The sequence below is a fragment of the Mus caroli genome, chromosome 3 (assembly GCF_900094665.2).
Source record: "Mus caroli chromosome 3, CAROLI_EIJ_v1.1, whole genome shotgun sequence".
NCBI lineage: Eukaryota > Metazoa > Chordata > Mammalia > Rodentia > Muridae > Mus > Mus caroli.
In genome coordinates, this window is record NC_034572.1 from 26,015,456 (window position 1) to 26,029,547 (window position 14,092).

Here is a 14,092-nt window from a genome sequence, read left to right on the forward strand (position 1 = left end):
GGTCCTTTGCAAGAACAAATGCACCTCCACCCCTCAAAGCATTCTGAGAAGATTCCTAAGGTCTAGCTTCCTTCCTAGTTTAACTGTAGCTGCCGTACAGTTATTTAAAACGTCTTAGTACACCTGGCATGGTGGCACATATACATGTAATCCCAGCACTTGAAGAAGGTCATCCTTGGCTACATCATATTGATAGGACAGCCTGGGCTACACAACACCCTTGTTTCAAAAAAAATGGATAAAATTAAAAATAAGATCCTAACGGCATGTTAGTGGGGTTGAAGAGATGGTTCAAATGGTTAGGAGCACTGTTCTTCCAAAGGACTTGGGTTTAATGCCCAGCACCCACAGAACCCTCCAAAACCCAGTTCCAGGGGATCAGATGCCCTCTTCTGGCTTCCAAGGGACTGGGCACATTCCATGGCAATAATGCACACACATATACGCAGCTACCTATACATAAGAAATTTTAAGTTAATTTTTTTCAATTCTCAGTAGCTTTTCTTAGACTACACCATTGTGCTTACTAACTCTAGTGTCAGAAGTTTAGCTTGATACCAGATTAGTCCACTTAAGTAATAAATAAGAAATAAAGAAATAAAGTAGCAAATATAAGCAATTTCTTACATCTTTACAAAAATCTTTTTCCCCCCACAGAAAATTGCTCTAAAATTTGGGGGTATGGATTATAATTTATTCAGCTTCCAATGTACAACCAGTAAAGTACACTTTTGTACCAAACTTTCTAATCTTTTCCCTCCAATATTATGATCTTATGTCATTTATGTTGTGGTACAAATTTTTACCCACTGAGAAATCTATACTTTAATAAAGTCAAGCCTCTAAGGGCTTCCATGCTGTTACAAACTAAAACCACAGTAGCTGTTACCCCAGGCTCAGAAACCCACACGAGAATTCACTAGATTCCTCCTTCCTTGTCTGTCTTTTTCTCCTGAGAAATAAAAGTTGAACCAACTGGCATTCATTCCCACCTTCGACAACCCTTTGCAAACCACAGCATCATATGGTACCTGCTCAATACTACACTCAATCAGCAGTAAGGTAAAATCTTGATGAAACTACTGCGTGTCATAACACTTTGGGACCAATGGCATCCAAGATACCACCGTAAACCCTGGCCTTTCAAAGTCTTATTCTGCTCAGCTGTGCTCTCAAAGCCCAAAGGCGTGCGAAGAAGACAAGGAGTTCTGACGAACCAAAAATGGTCAGGGAACCTAGACAGTAATTCTAAACATTGGATGAGTGCAACTACATTTCGAGGCCTGGTACAAAAGAACACTTTCGGGGAGCGCACGGGCTTGGCACGGAAATACTTGCCGCGTTCAGCTCTGGCACTCCAGAGGCCTACCCGGGAACCTGAAGTTTCAAGTCGCCAACTGAGCATAGCATCACAGCGCTACCCAAGAATGCGGCCCTCCAGGGAAGGAGGCTCGCCGCCGCAGCCCGAGCCCGGAGGGGGACTGCAAGGAAAGGCCGGGGAGGTGGGGAGCCTCGGCCCCGCGGGCCGCAGCCGCTGTCCGGCCGCCTCCCTGCGCCTCCGCCGCACGGACGGACGGACGGACGGTCGGACAGACGGTTACGGGCCCGCAGGAGCCAGCGCGGAGGCCCGGCGGCGCCTGCCCAGCCGGACACACCTCGGCGGGGCCCGCGGCTGGAATGACAGCCCCGGCCGAGCGCCGCAGGGCTCGCGTCCCGGGAGAGCCGGGAGAGCCGGGTCCCCCGGGTAGCCGTGCGCTTAGGATCACACAGCCCCGGGACCGCACGGCGCAGCACGCACTCCCGGGGGGAGGCTGGCTGGACCTGCCATCCTCCTCCCACAGCCGGGCTTCTCCACCACGCCGTGGCTCCCGCCTCGCCTCCGCCCTGCACCGCCAGCCTCGGAGCCCCAAGAGCTGCCTCGGGGGAACGTGTCGCAGCCCTCACTCGCTCCCCCCCGGTTACGACATCAGTCACCAGCAAGTCACTCACTCCGCTTCCGCCATCTTCTCTCCTCCATCACTAACACGGAGTGCGCATGCGCCTCCTTTTCCCCCTTGCAAGAGCCAAGAGCCGAGGGGCGGGATCTGGGGGGCGGAGGGGCGCAGAGGTCACGTGAGGCCAGCGACTGCCAGGCTCCCTCCCACCTCAGTTCTCTCTGTGAGTTGGCCTGTGTTTCCATAAGTGATCCTTCCCAGACACCCTCTATTTCTATGGCTCAGAATCTTTGTCTTAGCCCGGGGTCTGCGACGAATATAGAAAAAGTTCTGCTTAGCGCTGGAAATGTAGAAGATGCTAGAATACTTTCAGAAACGTGCATCAAGTCTTCGGTTCACTACCCAGCCCCACATAAACCAGACAAGGCTAGGCCCTTAGGAAGTGTTGTTTTGAATAAAAATTCAAAGTTATCCTAGGCTATATAATGTAAAGCAGAAACCCCATACCTTGTGGTTGGGGGCAGCCCTGGGCTGATGGTCCTGGTTCTATAAGAAAGCAGACTGAACAAGACAAGTAAGCAGCAGCCCTCCACAGCCTCTGCATCAGCTCCTGTCTCCAGGTTCCTGCCCTGCTTGAGTTCCTGTTCTGACTTCCTTTGGTGATGAATGGTGCTATAGAAGTGTAAGCCAAATAAACCATTTCCCCCATGTCCTGCTTTGGGGATGGTGTCCCCATACCTTGTAAGCTTCTGTTTCCTGAACTTAAGATATCCTGCAAACCATGCTTTTCAACCTCTGCTGAATTTGTAACCCCATGATGTATACTCCTTTGCCTTGCTAAACTCCTGAGCACCTCTGATGACTTCCCTTCCACATAGTGTCTTCCCCTTGTATACCTCACAGCTGGTCTTGAGCCCTGAGTCCCTCCCCATTTTTCTGTCCTGGTGCTAACAGCCAATCCTGGTGCTAACAGCCAACACTCTCAACAGCTGTAATCTATCAACCCTAATCCTTGCCCCACAAAAGAGACCTCAAAAGCCAGTGAGGGGCTGCTTTCTGAAATCCGAACTTGGGTGAGGCAGCCTTTAGCCAGTCTAAGTATAGCTTGCTTAATCAGACAGTTGTGGAAATGTTTTTCCCCTCCTCAGGTCTAACAGAAATTTTAAGGCTAGCCGGGGATATGTAAGACTGTGTTTAAAAAAAGAAAGAAAGAAAGAAAGAAAGAAAGAAAGAAAGAAAGAAAGAAAGAAAGAAAAGAAGAAAGAAAGAAAGAGAGAGAGAGAAAACAAAAGTTAACTACAACTATAAAACATTAAAGATATGTATCCAAAATAGTCTGAAAAGTGGATTTTGTAGACATCCATACACAGTGCAACTTTGCTTCATAGATCCAAGAAATAAGCAAATCTCTGTTGCTCTTGACTGAGAAAGAAGCATGGTGATCGTAAACAGTGTCTCCTGTTTCCTGAGATGAAGTACACTAATCTCAATGTCTCAGGGTTCCATTGCTGTGATGAAACACCATCCCCAAAGCAGGTCATGGGAGAAAGAGTTTATTTGGCTTACACTTCTATATCACCGTTCATCACCAAAGGAAGTCAGAACAGGAACTGAAGCAGGACAGGAGCTGATGCAGAGGCCATGGAGGGCTGCTGCTTACTGGCTTGTTCAGTCTATGTTCTTACAGAACCAGGATCACCAGCCACAATAGGTGGGGCCTGCCCACATTGATCACTAAGGAAATGCCCTACAGGCTTGCCTACACACTGATATTATTAAGATAGTTTCTCAGTTGGGGCTCCCTCCTCTCCAATGACTTTAGCCTTGTGTCAAGTTGGCATAAAACTAGACAGTACAACTGACCCCTTAGCAATTTGACACAGAAACACATCACTGTTAAGCCACAAATTTTCCTTTCTTTCCCATCCCTGAGATCACACATAAAGACATCACAATATAAAACATTTTACAAACTTAGAAAGTCTCATAGCCTTTAAAAATTCAAACACTTACAAATCCAGGCTTTCTAAAATATCCAGTCTCTTTTAAAATCCAAAGTCTTTTAAAAACCTAATGTCTCTGTGGGTGCCTATAAAATCAGAAATAAGTTTAAAACCTCCTTACTTCAAGAAGGAGGACCCAGAGCACAATCAAATCAAACCCAAACCAAGCTCCAACTGTATAAATAGCACAGTATTTGATGTCTCAGACTCACTCACAATCTCCTGAGCTCCTCCTAAGAGCCTGGATCAAGTCTCTGGCTCCACCTTCAGCAGCAACACAACCTGTCTTCCAGTATCCAGCTAACTCCATGGTTGCTGTTGTTCTTGCTAATCATCTCATGGTACTGGCATCTGCAAAATGCTGGTGTCTTCTACCACAACTGGGCTGCACTTTCAACCAACAGCCTATCTGAGGCTCTCTTCTTGGTGCCAAGCCTCTACTTTCCTCGTGACCCCTTCAGACCTGAGCCTTCAACTGCTGCTGAGGTTGCACCTTCACCAATGGCCTCTCCTGGACTTTCCCAGTGCCATGACCCCATCATGCTTCAAAACCAGTACCACCTAGGTGAACCCTACTTTACCAAGTTCAGCTGTTCACATGAGGTGCAACCTTTGTGACCTCTCTGTGTGAGAGAGAGAAAGGGGACTTCTTAGAGTGGCTTACAGGCTGTGGTCCAACAATGCTGTCTACAACAGAGGCTCCAAGAATCCAGTAGTTGTTCAGTCCACAAGGCTGGGTGTCTCAGCTGATCACCAGTATACACTGGCATCCCAAAGAAGTCACCTCTAATGCCAGTGAAGGAATGGCCTGGCCAACCAAGACTGAGGACAAAGCAGGCAGAGAGCGTCCTTTTTCCATGTCTTTACATAGACTTCCAGCAGAGCGTGTGACCCAGATTGAAAGTGGATCTTCCCCCTTCAAAGTTTCAAATTAAAAGTGGGTCTTCCAACTTCAAATGGGATTAATTAAGAAAAAAAATCCCTCAAAGGTGTACCTAGCCACTGGGTTTTAGTTAATTCCAGATGTGGTTAAGCTGACAACCAAAAATAGCCATCACTCAATAACTGAGAAACGCAGTACTACTTACTATAAGCCCGTCTTAAAGCACGATGTGGTTGAATGAGAACTATATTTAACCTCAGAAGGGAGAATATCATTTCCTGTGTGGGCTTAAAATGTCTCTTTTCATCCTTTTTTCAAATCTGATAACAATTTTAAAAAATTATTTTGTATCTGTTTCAGGTCTACTAAAACTCCTTAAGGCCCTTTGGAAAGCTTTATATACTAGTTAAGGCAAATGAAGAACTGTGTATTTGAGTGAATGCAGCATAAAATGTCATTCTACATGTTAGAATAAAAGTGTATGGACTTACCTTCTCTTACTTGAAAGGAAGGTGCTATCACCAAACTCAAATACTAAAGGAACAAAAAATGTTTCTATAGCCTGCTACCTCTCACACACTCTTGCGAATGACCAGCCTGTCAGTCACGTGCTTCTCCGTCTTATCTTCCTCTGTGTACACGTGGGTGGCAATGTACAGTAGACACTGTTAGCTGTTTCTCCTCAGGTGATGAATAATGACAGCACAGAGCAGGAGATCGGCTGCAAGGGCGCTTGGGTGTCATGTGATCCGCTGCAAGGGCATTTAGATGTCATGTGATCCACTGGATCCATGGTCATCGCAGAATGCGTATGGTTCCCTTCCACACCCCCCTCATACGTGTTGTTCGCATGTGCCATGAGACCTCAGTGCAAGTAGATAAAGTACTCACGAGGCTCTCAAAGATTCCGTGAAGCCCTGTTTCTCCTCAGCCTTTTTACATGGTGTGCATTTATCATTGCGGCATCCCAGAAACGTTTTTGAGAAGCAGAGCTTTAGAATGAAGCCAATTTCAGTTCTTATTTCTGCCAGTACCATCACCTGTGAACCCCTAAAATCCATTCTGCTCCACCTTCAACTAATCCCTATCCCCACCCCCATGGGCACAATGAATTTACCAGAATGCAAATCTGCTGTCATTTTATACCACCTCCACCATCACCAGCTGGGATAACTTTAATTGTCTACTTGACACAACCTAAATTTCTAGGCAATTTAGGTGGTGCACGCCTTTAATCCCAGCACTTGGGAGGCAGAGGCAGGCAGATTTCTGAGCCTGGTCTACAGAGTGAGTTCCAGGACAGCCAGGGCTACACAGAGAAACCCTGTCTCGAAAAATCAAAAACAAAACAAACAAACAAACAAAAACCCCTAAATTGTGGTAAGAGAACTTCAGTAAGGAATTGTCTACTTTAGGTTGGCCTCTGGGTTTGTCTGTAGGCTGCCTTAATTAAATTAATTGATGTGGAAAGGGCAGCACCATTCCCTGTGGATCTCTCTCACTCTTTTTTTCTTTATAGCTCTCCTTCTCTATCTCTCTTTCTCTCTCTCCTTCTCACTCTGTCCCAGTCAGGACCTTCACACTTCTGCCATGATATTCCACCTCACCACAGACCTAAAAGCATATGTCCCGAGTAAGCGCAGACTCAAACCTCTGAAATCACAAGCCATTTCCTTCTTTATAAGTTACTTATCTCAGCTACTTTGTTATAGTAACAGAAAACTGGCTTAACCAGATTATTCATTCTACAACAGAGTTTAGGCCCAAGGTAGTTTTGTTAGAGCCCAGAAGCAGAGTACTCTTTGTAACAGGGCTAGGATATGTTCCAGGTAACTCAATATTTGGAAAAGGGTAGATGGGCGTGGCATTCCCAGAACTCATGAAGTAGAAGTGGAAGGACCAGAAATTCAAGGTCATCTTCAGCCAGCATGTGTCAAAAAATAAAATTAAGAACTGAAGAGATGGCTCAGCAGTTAAGATCACTGACTGCTCTTCCAGGCGTCCTGAGTTCAATTCCCAGCCACATGGTGGCTCACAACCGTTTGTAACAGGATCTGATGTCCTCTTCTGGTGTGTCTGAAGACAGCTACAGCATACTCATATATACAAAAAATAAACAAATCTTTAAAAAATTAAAATAAAATAAAAATTAAACAAAAACAAAATGCCAGGCACTGGCTTGTACTCACTAAAGTTAACAAACCACATCCTCTCTTGAGGTCATATAGAAACAGTTAGTTCACTCTGGGCTACCTCTAAAGAATCAACTCTCTATTCCTCCCCCAAATGTCAGCTGATTTCTGCATCTCTCAGGAATAAATCCTAAAAGACCTTTTCTAAGATAGTCTTTTTATTCAAAATCATCTTCCAGTGTCTGCCTCTTGCTGCCTTAGCCTTCAGTCTCATCAAATTTCTCACCATTCAGACACAAAGAATGCCTTCCCATTACTCTGCCTTTACAGTCACCATCAGATCCACCGAAATTAGCAGTAAGAAAATACTGCAGAGGGTCTTCCCCCGGCAGGCCGACAGCTATCACCGTGAAGGTCAAGCTATGCAGTTTCAGCAGCTATAAGATCTACCCCAGACATGGTGCTACTCCAGGACCGACTAAACGGTTTTCCAGTTTCTCAATGCAAAATGCAAGTCCGTATTCACTTTCAAAAGGAATCCTAGACAGATAAACTGGACTGTCCTCTACAGAAGGAAACGCAAGGACAGTCAGGAGGAAGAAATTCAAAAGAAAAGAACCGCCGTGTAGTTAAATTCCAGCTAGCCGACAATGGTGTATCTCTTGCTACTATAACTGCCAAGAAGAATCAGAAACTTGAAGTTAGAAAGCTCAGTGAAAGCGGGCTATCTGGTCTGTCAAGGAAACAAAAAGATGCCAAGCAGGCATCAAAGAAGACAGCAATGGCTGCTGCCGGGGTCCCCACAAAAGCAGCACCTAAATAAAAGCCTGTGAGGCCTGTGGAAGTCTCTGCTCCCCGAGTTGGTGGGAAACGCTAATTTGATAGATCAGAGTTAAAAATAAAGATTTGTCTCTAACTAAAAAAAAAAAATAATAATAATAAAAAAATTAAAAAAGGAAAGAAAATGCTGACCAGGAAGAAAGGCAGCATGTGTTGGACTCCTGTTGAGTACTCTACCTGGGCCATCCCATGTAATGTACACAGCAGGCCATGACGTAGATCTTAGTCTTCATCTGGGAGAGAAGGGTAGTCACCATAGTAAGATTAAGTCCCCTGAACAAGGCCACACAGTTACTCAATGGCAGGACTGGCATGCGTGGTTTTTCTTTAAAATTTATTTTATTAATTATTTGTGTGTGGGCTCACAGATGCTATAGACTGCGTGTGGAGTTCAGAGGTTAACCCCCAGCAGTCAGTTCTCTTCTTCCACTGTGGGGTCCAGGGGTCAGACTTAGGCCTTGACCCACTGAGCCTGCTCACCCTTGCTCCAACACAGGTTGACCCACTTTCTCCACCTACCGGCTTCTTTCGGTATTGCTCTTCAAATTCTGCACACCATCTTCTTTAGCTCTCCCGGATGGCATCAGCTGCTTCTGTGGTATTCAGTATTTATAGTACTTATCATGTGTGGTTTTTTAAATTGAAGTATAATTCACATAACATAAAATTTATTTGTTTAAAGTATATGCCCAAGTGTATATATGTAAGTATATACACATAGTTGTATAATCATTAGCATTCTGTAATTTCAAAACTTTGTTATCATGCCCCCACAAGTGACCCCATGCTAATTATGTATCTTTCCTCTCGCAGCCTTCTGCTACTCCAGGTAACAAATAACAAGCTTTCTGTCTCTATGGAATGCCTATTCTGGACATTTACTATAAAAAGGATCATATAATATACAGCCTAGAATGTAAGATCTCTTTGATGTACTGTTTTCAAGATTTGTGTACTGTTAATGTGTATCAGCGAGTTGTTCCTTTTTTGCTACTGAATGCTATAATACGGATTACTAGATCTTTGTTTATCTATTTGTCATTTGAAGAACATTTTGGGTTTTGTTATTGTTTTTGTTGTTCGGGAGTTTGGAAGTGTTGCGTACGTGAGCAGGCAGCCTCCCAAGGCTGGAATTTACAGGTGGGCTGCCATGCCTGCCTGGCATTTACAGGGATACAGGGAATCCAAACTCTGGCCCTCCTGCCTGCATAGCAAGTTCCTGAATCACAGAGATATCTCCCAGCCTCAACTTCTTTATTGCATTTATTTATTTATCTATTTATTTTGTATGAGCTTTTCACACATCTGGAGGTCAGTGGACAGCTTGCACAAGTTGATTCTGTCCTTCCATCTGAAGAACTTGGGGATCCAGTGCAGGTCCTCAGACTTGGTCACAGGAAGCTTAACTGGAGAAGCCATCTCCCCCACCCTCTTCTTCTACTAATGGGTGTATAGAGGTATTTCATCAGGATTTTACTAGCATTTCACTAATATCTAATGAATTTTCCTTTATGTATTTTTTGAGAACTGTCCTTTCAAATCCTTTGTCCCTGAAGTTCTTTTTTTTTTTTCAATTGGTTGGTTTTGTTGTTATTTGTTTGTTTGTTTGTTTATTCATTTGGTTTTGGCTCTTCTAGACAGTGTTTCTCTGTATATCCCTAGAACTCACTCTGTAGACCAGGCTGACCTCAAACTCAGAGCTCCACCTGACTCTGCTGGAATTAAAGGCACTCACCATCAAGGCCAGATCTTCTTGCTTCTTTTGTTTCTTATGTTTTGGAATCATATCTAAAAAAAATCATTCTCTACTTCAAGATCAATAAAGGCTAACTACAGTCTCTCCTAAGAATTTTATAATTTTAACTCTTATATCTAGGTCTTTGGTCTGTTTTAAGTTATTTTTTATAAACAGCATATAAAGAGTTCTAGCTTCACTCCTTTGTGTGTGGATGGCTAGCTAATTGTCTCAGAATCGTTTGTCTAAAAGCAACAGTGAAACTATTCTTTCCCCCACTGAATTACCTTGAACTTTATCACATGCTTTTGAGCAAATATTGACAGAGCTCTGCTACTGTGAGCTACTTAAGTGTAAGGTTTATGTTTTCCTACCTTGGTCTCTACTGCAGGAGTGTGTGTGTGTGTGTGTGTGTGTGTGTGTGTGTGTGCATTCAATAAATGTACTCAATGGGTGAAAGGCTGATATTCAGGATTTTTATTGCCAACCAATAAAGGCAGGCTGTTTGAGATGCAAGGAAGGCTTTATACAGGAACTGAAAGTTGATTGAATTTCTCAAATCAAAAGTTCCCAGTGTGGGAGGAGGGGCTCAGAGTCTTATGATTCTAGACTGCTGTGGGTCTTGGAGTTCATCAATCCTGCCTTCTGCTGAGGAAAAGCAAGGTAGGAAAAGCTAATAACAGTCCTTACCCTATCATGTGTGAAATAAGGTTTCTGGCTGTCTTTGAACTTAGGTCGAGACCATTGCATTTCAACAAGGGCTCTTTCAGTTAGCTCCTGATAAGGTGTTTGATAAGGGTTTTTATGTTAGTCCCGAGGAACGTCTCTTCTGAATGAAACAAACTGCTTCTGTTTCAGGCCACACATACCTGTCTTCTGAGATTACGTATCAAAGAGTTTCTGTTCCATTTTCTTTTTTAGTTCTCTAACCTAGCCTTGTATAACTAACTCCCTCTCCCTTTTTACATGGATTTACAGGTGGATTGGTGTTGGTCTATTGCTTTGATCATTACATGATCTCAACTTTTTTGTTGTTGTTGTTGGTTTTTTTTTTTTTTTTTTTTTTTTTTTTTTTTGAGACAGGGTTTCTCTGTATAGCCCTGGCTGTCCTGGAACTCATTCTGTAGACCAGACTGGCCTTGAATTCAGAAATACACCTGCCTCTGCCTCCTGAGTGTTGGGATTAAAGGAATGTGCCACCACTGCCCAGCTCAACTGTTGTTTTGATGTGTGACCTTTCCAAGGGGACCGCAGCAACTAGGGGGCAGAAACATTATTTCTCAGTTTAGTAAAAGAAGGTTGTATCTCTGACAGAGGACTAATATCTAAAATGAATAAAGAACTCAAGAAGCTAGATACCAACAACCCAAATAATCCAATTTAAAAATGGGGCACAGAGCTAAACAGAAAATTCTCAACAGAGGAATCTCGAATGGCCAAGGAGCACGTAAAGAAATGTTCACAGTCCTGAGTCTTCAGGGAAATGCAAATCACAACAACTCTGAGGTCCCATCTTACACCCATCAGAATGGCTAAGATCAAAAACTGAAGGGACAGCATGCTGGTGAGGATGTGGAGCAAGCAAAGAGAACACTCTTCCATTGCTTGTGGAAGTACAAACTTGTACAACCACTTTGGAAATCAATTTGGTGGTTTCTCAGAAAACTGTGAATAGTTCTACCTTAAGACAGCTATACCACTCACGGGCATATACCCAAAAGATGCTCCACCACCCCACAAAGACACTTTCTCAGCTACGTTCATAGCAGCTCTATCCATAATAGCTAGAAACTGGAAACAAGCTACATGTCCCTCAACTGACGAATGGATAAAGAAAAGGTGGTGCATCTACACAATAGAATACTACTCAGCTATTAAAAAAAAAAAAAAAAAGGCCGGGCAGTGGTAGTGCACGCCTTTAATCCCAGCACTCGGCAGGCAGAGGCAGGTGGATTTCTGAGTTTGAGGCCAGTTTGGTCTACAAAATGAGTTCCAGGACAGCCATACAGAGAAACCCTGTCTCGAAAAAACAAAAACAAAAACAAACAAACAAAAAAAGACATCATGAAATTTGCAGGCAAATGGATGGATCGTGAGAATATCATCCTGAGTGAGGTACTCATTCCCAAAGGATATGCATGGTATATACTCACTTATAAGTGGATATTAACCACAAAATGCAGAATACCCTTAGGAGGCAGATGGAGGGAGAGAACTGGGAGGGGAAGTTGGGAATTCAGGATCAGGTGTGGGAAAGGACAGGAGAGATGACCAAATGACCATGAGAATTCATCTAAATCAGCAATGGACAGGGTTTAGGAGGTAGGGAGGTTCATATCCAGAAACAGAGGCTTGGAATAAGGGAGATGCCCAAGAGTCAGTGGGGTGACTCACAGTGTTGGGGACATGGAAGAAGTCACCTCCTTTAACCAGGCAGGACCCCATGGAGCAATAGAGACATCAACTTACCCACAAAACTTTCTACCCAAAATTTATCCTGTCCACAAGAAATGCAGGGACAGGGCATGGAACAGAGACTGAGGGAATGGACAACCAATAGCCAGCTAAACTTGAGCCAGCAAGCACCAATCTGTCATACTATTAATCATAGATTGTTATGCTTGCAGACAGGAGCTGTCCTTTGAGAGTCTCCACCTACCAACTAGCTCAGACAGATGCAGATACCCACAGCCAAATAATGGAGGAAGCTTTGGGACTCTTATGGAAGAATAGGAGGAAGGATTGCAGGCCCCGAAGGGGATAGGAACTTCACAGAGTTAACTAACCTGGGCCCTTGGGGCTCTCAGAGACTGAACCAAAGAATATACACAAGCTGGACCTAGGCCTCCCCACACATATGTTGCAGATGTGCAGCTTGACCTTCATGTGGGTTCCAAACAACTGGAACAGGGAGCTATGCCAAAAGTTGTTGCCTGTACATAGATATGTTCTTCTAGCTGGGCTGCCTTAACTGGACTCAGTGGGATAGGATGCGCCCAGCCTCGAGCCTCAAAGAGACTTGATGTGCCAGGTTGGGGGGATTCCCTGGAGGAGAAGCAGAGGTGGGATGGAGGGCAGGATTGTGAGAGGCGGTGGCCGGGAGGGGAGCAGTGAGCTGGATGTAAAGTGAATATGTAAAAATAATTTTTAAAATGTCATATTAATATAAAAAATTGTATCTAATGGACATACAGTAACTCTATTTATTTATAGATAGGGTCTTACAATGTAGATCAGTCTGACCTCAAATGTACTGATATCTGCCAGCAACTGATATTTCTTGGTATTATTTAAACAATTATTTAAACAATTCCTTTTTTAAAGTACAAAATTCAACTAAGTGGTAAACATAGCATAAACAAGGTCCTGAGTTAAATCCCCAGCACAAGGGAAGGGAAGGGAAGGGAAAAGAAGGGGAGGAGAGGAGAGGGAAGGGAGCTACCATTTCTTTCCCACCCTAGAAAAGGCTTCTGTGTTTGCAACCATTCTTCCTTAAACGGGCCTGTTTTCTGTTCTCAGAAGCTGAGCAAAGTCTCTATTTCAAATTTATGCCATTTTCACTTCTTTTATTCTTTTTGTTTGTTTGTTGTTTTTTTAAAGACAGGGTTTCTCTGTGTAGCCCTGGCTGTCCTGGAACTCACTCTGTAGACCAGGCTGGCCTCCAACTCAGACATTAGCCTGTCTTTGCCTCCTGAGTGCTGGAACTAAAGGCCTGTGCAGCCACACCCTGCTTTATTGTTACTTTGTTTCATTATTTAGTTTCTGTTTTCAAAAGCTCGAAGATAAGAGCTTTTGGAATTAACTCTGTTTAAATTGTATCAAAGAATGAAAACCCACTCTGTTATAAAAGACCAGCCATCTGGCAGCTCTGGACTTTATAAGTGGTTCTTTTTTAAAATCCCTCAAACTGTAATGTGTAGATTGGCAAATTAGCATCATGTGAAACTGGTTTGAAATGGAGGATCTGAGACCCAAATGAGATATATATATATATATATATATATATATATATATATATATATATATATATATATATTGTTTGTTTTTTGTTTTTCGAGAGAGGGTTTCTCTGTGTAGCCCTGGCTGTCCTGAAACTCACTCTGTAGACCAGGCTGGCCTCAAACTCAGAAATCCGCCTGCCTCTGCCTCCCTAGTGCTGGGATCAAAGGCGTGCGCCACCACTGCCTGGCTACTGAGATTCATATTAACATTGAAGAAGTGACCTAAATAATACAAAATAACTTCCAGCTTGTTTGAAAGACTCCAAACAGACTGGGAGAGAGCTCAGACAATAAAGTAGTTGTCTTGCAAGCATGGGGGCCTGAGTTCAATACTCAGAACCAACATTAAAAAGCCAAGCACCATGGGAGTACACACTTGTAATTCTAATTCTGGGAAGATGGAAATTATCAGATCTCTGGCAAGTTCCAGTTCAGTGAGAAACCTTGTCCCCAGGAAGAAGGTTGAAGGTTGCCTGAGGATGAGCTCTTGAGGGCATCTTCTTATCTCCCTGTGCACAGGAGCAAACACACACACACACACACACACACACACACACACACACA

The 14,092-nt window shown here is 43.7% G+C and overlaps 1 protein-coding gene and 1 pseudogene across 6 annotated transcripts in view; one reads left to right on the forward strand and one right to left on the reverse strand.

Moving 5' to 3' along the window:
• Nucleotides 1-2,042, reverse strand: part of Phc3 (polyhomeotic homolog 3) — a 68,955-nt gene extending 66,913 nt beyond the window's left edge. For all 6 annotated transcript variants that reach the window (XR_002377487.2, XM_021157280.2, XM_029474910.1 and 3 more), the window contains exon 1: nt 1,990-2,042. Coding sequence is in view for 5 of the 6 variants with exons in the window: in XM_021157280.2 (XP_021012939.1) it covers nt 1,990-2,003 (14 nt within the window). In the remaining variant the exon portion in view is untranslated. The remainder of the gene's footprint in view (nt 1-1,989) is intronic.
• Nucleotides 2,043-5,625: 3,583 nt separating this feature from the next.
• On the forward strand, nt 5,626-7,829 carry LOC110291084 (annotated as a pseudogene).
• Nucleotides 7,830-14,092: the final 6,263 nt, after the last annotated feature.